The 8,501-nt window shown below is 44.5% G+C and overlaps 2 protein-coding genes across 2 annotated transcripts; both read right to left on the bottom strand.

Moving 5' to 3' along the window:
• Nucleotides 1–2,464: 2,464 nt before the first annotated feature.
• On the bottom strand, nt 2,465–5,218 carry LOC136457348 (aspartate--tRNA ligase 2, cytoplasmic-like; the record flags this gene model as incomplete). Its single annotated transcript, XM_066457378.1, has 7 exons — nt 2,465–2,800; nt 2,922–3,036; nt 3,893–4,008; nt 4,082–4,161; nt 4,583–4,636; nt 4,729–4,839; nt 4,910–5,218. Coding segments are annotated over 7 exons (912 nt in total), but the record flags the coding sequence as incomplete, so codon positions are not given.
• A 1,613-nt stretch (nt 5,219–6,831) lies between these two features.
• Nucleotides 6,832–7,584, bottom strand: LOC136457347 (secreted RxLR effector protein 161-like). The gene has a single exon (XM_066457377.1). The coding sequence runs from the start codon at nt 7,582–7,584 to the stop codon at nt 6,832–6,834; it is 753 nt and encodes a 250-aa protein (XP_066313474.1).
• Between the last annotated feature and the right edge of the window lie 917 nt (nt 7,585–8,501).

The raw sequence follows: 8,501 nt of genomic DNA, 5'->3' as shown, positions 1-8,501 counted from the left end.
GGGAGTTCGAGGTAACATCTTGATTCTCATTGATTGTTACCCAACTTTGGCCCCTAACAAGTGTGTTGTCGTGCATCTGCTCGCTTGCTCATATACGATCGTGGATTATAAGTTTGTATTTTTTTCCATACTAAACCGGCCAACAGTAAATAATCCACGATCGTTTACGACGAAACAAACAGGCTGCATAAGTCCACCCTAGGTCATTCCTCGGCCTGGATTCGCCACTGTGTTCATATAACATGAATGTAAGTGAATAAAGGGATTATGAAAATATCTAATGTCTTACAATCATTTGCTTTGGATCAGCACGATCATCCCTGGTTTCTACATCATTACTTGCATGTTCACCTACAATCAAATATATAAGATAATAGAAGATTAAAAATAAGTTATTGTAACAAGCATAAGCTACAATGGGGAGGATCGGCTACCTTTCTTCTTAGCACTTTTCTTTTTCTTCTTCCCTGATTTCTTTCCAACCGCATTTTTGAACCGTGTATTCTTTGGTCCTTTTATCACTTGAGGAACTTTAAACGATATTACACAATTTACCGTGTTCCGGTCAGACTCATTTGGAATTTGAGAAACCTCGTTGGATTTTTCTTGCATCTTACTTAAATGAGTATCTGTTTCCAAGTCCAACTTATGTATGGCATTCTGCAACTCATCAAAAAGCTATTTTGATGGTGAACACTTCAATGCAAGAGATGTGGCCTCTCGAGTCTCGAGATATAAGTGCAGCATATGTTTTCAAATCTTGGTTCTCACTTCCTTGCTTCACAATATAAGTCCTCTTTTGCATATTTCGTCCATATATTCGCTCTGTTCGTTTGGGCTTGTTTGGCTGATAAGCCATGGCTGAAAGTACTGTTGGCCGATTTGATGTGAGAGAAAAATACTGTTCGTTGGCGCTAACTATAAACTCCATTCATATTCAAGACTCTAAGAGCATGCTTGCACAATATACCTATACAATATAGAGCGTCTAGGTTCAATAAATTGTATTAAAAAACTATATTTCAAATTAAAATCTAGCAATTACATACCTATGGATTCGAACGTTCTGCAAAAACATGTAATGATGGAATCTTCAATATTGAATAATATTGTTGCTCCATGATCAGATTGCATATAAGTAACAAAGAATGTCAAGTTTGTCCCCTCATGTTGCAAACATTTAACAGACATTGTGAATTGTTTTTTAAATTCTTTCTCAAACTCTGAATACATTCGCCTTGTATATGATTTAGCTGCAGTCTTCAACATAGGTAAATTTGGAACCTACCTAGGGTTCGCTAGCTGATGAGACGAACACTATGCATACGGCATATGTGCAGAGCTAAGCTGAGATGATGCTCATCAGCCTGGAGCCGAGGGGCTGCTAACGAGCCGAGCCGTCCAAGTGCCAGAGCCCCTTTGAAGTTCTACGTGTCGCACTCGCACATAGGCGTTGGTGGCGCATGGGATGGCTTTGGACCTAGGGTCCATGCAATTTTCTTCCCCTATATATATTATTAGATTCTTCATTAATTAAATTATATTTTTTATATTATATTTATTTACAAATATTTATAATTTTTTTTAATTTTAGTTAAATTTAAGATACTTTAACTCTCTAATAAAATTAAAATAACTTATAATTTAAGACCAAAAGAGGGCACGAAATAACACAGGAAGTCCTACTGTCCTTGCCAGCGAGGCCAAATCAGGTTTTCGTTTTCCATCCTACTAGAACATAGGCGTATTTTGTACTAGGAAAAATCAAGTTTTATAAACTTTGACAAGGCATAAAATTCACATAATTTTAGAGCCTGTTTGGAACGCAGGAATTTCACAGGACCCACACAAGAATTTCATAGAAATCAGTTCAATTTCATAGAAAAAACACAGAAATAGAAAAAAAATCCCGCATTCCAAATAGACCCTAAGTGGCTAATGAGATGATATTTATTTTTATCAAATGGTAATATGTTAAGAGAAATTAAAGTTTTTTTTTTTTACTTCTCATTGTTCAAAATACGTTTATCATCTCAGGACAGAAGGCATGTCGCGCTACACACAGAGGACAACATGATCGATTTTACTATTACATTTTATTACACTTCCCGGCAAACAAACAAAAAAAGGGAAAATACCCACAAAGAGGACAACATGATGGATTTTATCATTACACTTTATTATACTTCCCGGCAAACAAAAAAAAAAGGAAAAAGGGTTGAATCTGGAATCAAGCCACTTGACCGACGACGAATTCACTCATAGCACAATTCTTCTTTACTATCTATCAATGGATGCCGGGCAGAACTCCTGCCTGCTATACAGAAAAAAAAAGGAACTCACTCGTCTAAACTTAGGAACTTGAGAGGCCCAGCCCTACCAATAAACAGGATCAGACCTGAGCACAAAGAACTGGGCAATACTTGCACTTAACAACAATCAGACCAGAGCAACACGTGAGGCGGGAAGAAAAGCCCAAAAGGATCGTATTGTTGTCGGTTTCAGCAATCTAATAGATACAAGTAGCATTGTGAATTTAACAGAAACTGAGCCACGGTATCCAGGTTCAGTAGCTGAGATTGCAAGTTAATGATGATGCTAAGAACGTCGAAACAACCCATAAGTCTGCTTCGTAGTGGCACCACTTGCAGCCTCAGGCATGGAATCAGGAAATTACGGCACAAGCCTCTGCGGGTCGCGCGGGAACATTGAGGTCTTCCTGATGTTGTTTAGGGCGCAGAACAGCATCACCACCCTCTCCAAGCCCACCCCGAAACCACCGTGTGGAGGTGCACCATAGCTACAATGGGCAGGGAAACATATATCTCAACATGAGTACCAAACAAAGGAGGCTAGGCGAGAAAGTGTACCCCAACTGATCAAGATTCGAGATTATGGGCATGGTATAGGCACCAACATACCTGAACGATTCAATGTAGGCCGAAATAGTGCTCACATCAATTCCACACTCTGTTGCACGCTTGGCCAACAGCTCAGGAGTGTGTATCCTTTGTGCTCCAGATATTATCTCCTCGCCTGTAACATCAGCGAAATTAGTTCAGCTCAGTATTTGGATGTCCACGAGTTATGTTTGAAGTTCAAAAGGAACAAGCGCATTTGCTTTAATGAAACAAATACAGTTGCTTAAGTGAAAGAAAATTCTAGAGGAAGCTTAAATTGCAGCATGTCAAAACAAATTTTCAATTATTTGACAATGCTAACACTAATGGATTTGTTAGGAAATAGCTGAAAGTGAACGGATCATCCAGTAGGAAATGATTTCATCAAGGTCAAATTGCATTCCCAGGAGACAAGCAGGAATAGAGGAGTCCAGCAACATGTTTTAAGTTCACTGAAGTAAACATAACAGCTAAGTATAACTGGAAGTACAACCCTAGCAGTAAGGGTGTAACGCTGAACAATAAAACAAGCTATTTATACAGCTCAAACCCAAAGGAGACAACCTAACTCTTAACAGTTTAGAAAGAACAAATCCTGCCCATGCACATTTTATTATAAATAAAAAGCAATAGAGATGCATTAATAGAACAAGAAAACATATAGTTTACTTTTACTGTTACAAATAGGAATCAGAAATCAAATGATTTCTTTATGCATAATTGCATATAAAACACTACAGCATTAAAGAGGCATCATATATACAACAACAACATAGCCTTTCAGTCCCAAGCAACTAAGGATGCGACGACCCGATCCTCGCTCACTTGACACCGTACCCAAATCGCGACACGGCGCGACACGGCGCATTAAAGAGGCATCATATATACTTACCAAAAAAAAAGGCTTGCCCAAATACACTTATTTACATGATCAAGAGGCATGCCAAATTACTACATGGCACCAGAAACAACATTTACAATTGTAGTCTTACCTCGAATGAAGACATCAAAAGAATTGGTGTAAGCTGGGTTGTCATAGCAAGGCATGGTGTAGAACGGTCGTACAGCCAAAGGATATCGATACAAGATGAAAAAATCTGTGTTATACCTACAAATAACAAAGAAAGTTGTTATCAAAATATAAATTAGTGAAACATAATAGGGCTGTAGAGTTTATATACTTTTCCCTGACAAGCCGACCAAGTTTTTTCTCAGCTTCAGTATTGAGGTCACCCATAGGCTCAATTTCTGTTCCGGCTTCCTGTTGATTAGATAAATCAACAATGTATAGTCTGATTTTGCCTATAACAAAATTGGCAGTAGCAACTACTTCCACTGACTTATAGAAGTCCATTTGGACTTGCATACACAAATTAAGGTGCATGGAGAAAAGACCCAAAAGACCCAATTGCTGCTATAATTGCTATAGAAAAAGTAGTTAACCTGTTTACTTCATTTATTATTAGGTGTATTTATAGGCGCAACACAGGGAAGTGGAGATAATAAAAAGTTGCATTGGATTTGCTGATGGACCTGTATTTGGTTTTTGTCTGAGATGGCTATGGATGGACTCATATTAGGGATCAGAGGAAATAGCAACTAGAATTAATTCATGATCATATATTTATATATGCTACACAGAGCAAGCCTAGACTATGCAAGAGACAGCTGCAAGTATGTACCTTCAACATTTGAACCCCTTCCTCATAAGTGAGCTTCAAGGTTTTGTCAAGATACTGCATAACATTATCAGTGATCTGTCAATCTCTTGAGCTACAGAACCAAGAGAACTGCATAGTCAAATTACAAAACAAGCAAGAATCTTTACCTTCAGAGGTTCAAACGGATACTGCCTGTTTATTGTTTCGAGTTCTTTCTTGCAGTTTTCAGTCAAGTGTTTAAATATTGATACGAATAAGCCATCTATAATGTCACAGACCTGTGTAAAAAATATAGTCAACAATGACTGCTTCAGACAATTAAATAATGCATTCTTCTTACAATCTTACCTCAAAATAATGCTCCTTAATCTCCATTTCAGCATCAAGACCAACAAACTCACAGAGATGCCTGTGTGTGTTTGAATTTTCTGCTCTAAACACAGGGCCAACCTCAAATACTCGTTCAAAACCACCACAGATAGCCATTTGCTTGCACAACTGGGGAGACTGTGCTAAACAAGCAGGTTGACCATTGTACAAAAGCTTGAATACAGCTGCACCTCCTTCACTAGATCCAGAAATCAATTTTGGGGTGTGGATCCCAACAAAGTCCTTTGACAACAAAAATTCTCTGAATTTCTGCACATGTTCAGCAAAAGGAATACATCAAAAATGAGTAGAAAGAACAGTATATGTTAAAAATTAGATAATAAAAAATCCATATGCTTGGCGCCTTGACACACCACTGATGTAAAATGGAGATATGAAAATGAAAACAAAAAACAGCTTTGAACAATAAATGATTCATGCCGAATGTTGAAAAGTGAAAACTACTGTGAACAATTAGACAGAATCACATTCCACTTGTTAGATAATGTACTATGATTAATGTTATTCCACTTATTAGCATATGCCAAATTCAAGTCTGGCACCTAAGACACAACAGCCTTGGTATAGAAGAAAATTATTCCATTCTGGAAGCATGAAGGTTTTGTAGACTAAATCTCTACACCTAAACAATCTCCAGTGTTATCGTCAGCGCGGTTAATCGCCCCGCTCGCCCCCGCCCCGTCACCCAGTAATCCCGTGCGTCAACCAACAACGTTCTGGCCGGTCTGCTCGATACGGCCCAGCCCAATAACCGCTGATGCCACGTTAGGCCGACCCTCTTCTTTGTTCCCTTGCATGCTTGCGCCAACCGGACTCCTCTCTCAGCGCGGGCAGACAGTTCAGGGCCGGGATCCCGACCCGAGGCGGGTACTTCGTCGCCCTGGAGGCCGCGGGCGATGTGGTTCTGTGCAGGACGACTTTACCGGGTCGTGCAAGCGGCGCCGGCGGGGAGGGCATGTGCTGCTGCTAGACGACGTCCCGGTGGACAAGGCGACGGTCCTGCTTCACCTCACAGCCGCAGCAGCAGCACAAGGTGCAGGAACATATGCGATCGGTGGCACTGCGTCTCCGTGGCCCGGAGCCATAGCGCCAGCTGAACGCCTACAGTGACCACCTCAAGCTTGCACTCTGATTCCTTTCCTCTACAGTGCCCCTATGCAATTTCTATTTCCTAGAATAGGAACAAGATTATAGGAATAGGCAGAGTGGGATGTACGTACGGAGATGCCAGTAAACATGTGCGTACTGAATGAAAGACAAATTTCCTAATATTTCATTGCATCAATAACGGCATTCAGCTATTGCTACTATCTCAGGTCCTAAAGTCTACTGATGTCGTTTGATATGACTCCGAAAGTCTGAAGATTAATGTTTAGTACACAACCTCGAACTGCATGTGATGTCTCACCTAGAGATTGTTGGTCCCTTGCTGCCCTGCACAGGTAAGCAACAAGCTTACCAGCACACTCACTATAGCTAGAGGTAGAAAAAGGGGTTGAGCTCAAAAAAACACACACAGCACAAACCCAGCCCTGGCCGAAACTCTGCTTCTGAATGTGGGAAACTGAACTGCTTTTTCTCATTGCATTGGCTTAGTATATATACATGAGCTAGTACCTCTATCGGGTACAGAGAGGTATGGTGAGTACACCAACTACCTACTCTTAAGTACTACTAGTACATTGGCTTATATTAGCCCACTACCAAAACATGGCTGATGTACTTCTACCAACTACAAGTACTAGATGGCCTATTGCCTTACAAGCTACAGCACTAGGGAGGGGGCAGCCATGCTGACCAAAATCTAATCCTAATCTACTGCAAAGAGAGAATTTGGGAGCAGCAGATTATGTATTACAATTCTTCCCCTAATCCTGCTGCTAACCCGAAGCCTTGACCTCATCCATGCCAATCATCTTCCTCGGCTCCATGAACCGCACGCGTCCGAGTGACTTGGTGAGGATGTCAGCGAGCTGTCTGCCGGTCTCGACAAACTCGATGACAATCTGCCCTCCATCGACGCAGTCCCGGAGAAAGTGGAACTTGATGTCGATGTTCTTGCTCCGGTCGTGGCGGACAGGGTTCTTGGCGAGGGCGAGGGTGGGTTGATTGTCCACCATCAGAGCTGGCAGGTGAGCTTCCTCGCCAGTCAGCTCGCCCAGCAGCCAGCGCAGCCAAACAGCCTGGCACGCCGCCATGGCCGCTGCGATGTACTCCGCCTCACACGTCGACAGCGCCACGATCTTCTGCTTCAGCGACTGCCAAGCAATGGGGGCCGCTCCAAGGAAGACGAGCACACCAGAGGTGCTCCGTCGCCCGTCGATGTCGTCCGCCATGTCTGCATCACTGGAGACAGTGAGCTCCGGCTCACCTTCCTCTGTTTTGGGGGGTGCCTCACTGAAGACCGTGAGGCGCAGCCCACCCTTGCCGCCGTGCTTGGGGAAGATGATAGCATGATCGAGCGTCCCCTTGACATCGCGCAGCAGCCTCTTCACCGTCCAGTGATCCTCGCGCGGGTCCTCCATGAATCGGCTAACGTACCCGACTGCGGACACGATGTCCGGCCGAGTGTGCGTGAGGTAGCACAGCCCGTCGACGATGCTCCGATAGCACGTCGCATCCACCTTCGCCATCGTGCTATGCTTGGACTTCAACCACTCTTCCATCGGAGTCGCGCACGGCTTGCACTCTGCCATGCCGCCACGGCTCCAACAGTTTCTCCACATAGGAGCGCTGGCCCAGGGAGATACTCTGTTTCCCCTGCCTCACCTCGATGCCGAGGTAGTAGGAGAGCGTGCCGAGATCGCTCGTCTTGAAATGAGCCACCATCTCGCGCTTAAAGCCGTCGATGTCCTCTACTCGCGCCCCGGTGATGATCAAATCGTCCACGTACACGCCGACGACGAGCTCCTCCTTCCCCAGTCGCCGCGTGTAGAGCACGTGCTCTGTGGCGCAGCGGGTGAACCCAAGCTCGCCCAAGGTGGCGTCGAGCTTGGCATTCCACGCCCACAGGGCCTGCCGGAGCTCGTAGAGCGCCTTGCGCAGCCTGAGCACCTTGTGCTCTGCTCCCTTGACGGCGAAGCCTAGACCTTGCATGACGAAGACCGTCTCCGCGAGCTCGCGTTGAGGACTGCTGACTTGATGTCGAGGTGGTGGACGTGCCAATCCTTTGCCGCTGCCATGGCCAGCAGCAGGCGGACGGACTCCATGCGCGCCGCCAGAGCAAAGACCTCCTCGAAGTCGATGCCCTCGCGCTGGACAAAGCCGTGGGCGACGAGCCGAGCCTTGTACTTGACGATGGCGACGAGCTCGTCCTGCTTCACCTTGTAGACCCATTTGAGCCCAATCGGCCAGCAACCAGCCGGTAGATCAACCAACTCCCATGCCCCATTGTCCTCGATCGCCTTCATCTCCTCCAACATCGCCCGCCGCCAATTGGCGTCGCGCTCAGCCACCACAAACGTGGGTGGCTCCTCTGCGCTGACGAGAAGCAGCTCCGAGTCATCGAGAAGCCGACTAGCCAAACCAGGAGCTCCCCCGTCGCCGACGA

The sequence above is a fragment of the Miscanthus floridulus genome, chromosome 6 (assembly GCF_019320115.1).
Source record: "Miscanthus floridulus cultivar M001 chromosome 6, ASM1932011v1, whole genome shotgun sequence".
Taxonomy (NCBI): domain Eukaryota; kingdom Viridiplantae; phylum Streptophyta; class Magnoliopsida; order Poales; family Poaceae; genus Miscanthus; species Miscanthus floridulus.
The sequence above is the reverse complement of the archived record's forward strand: the minus strand, read 5'-3'. Positions and strand labels throughout refer to the sequence as shown.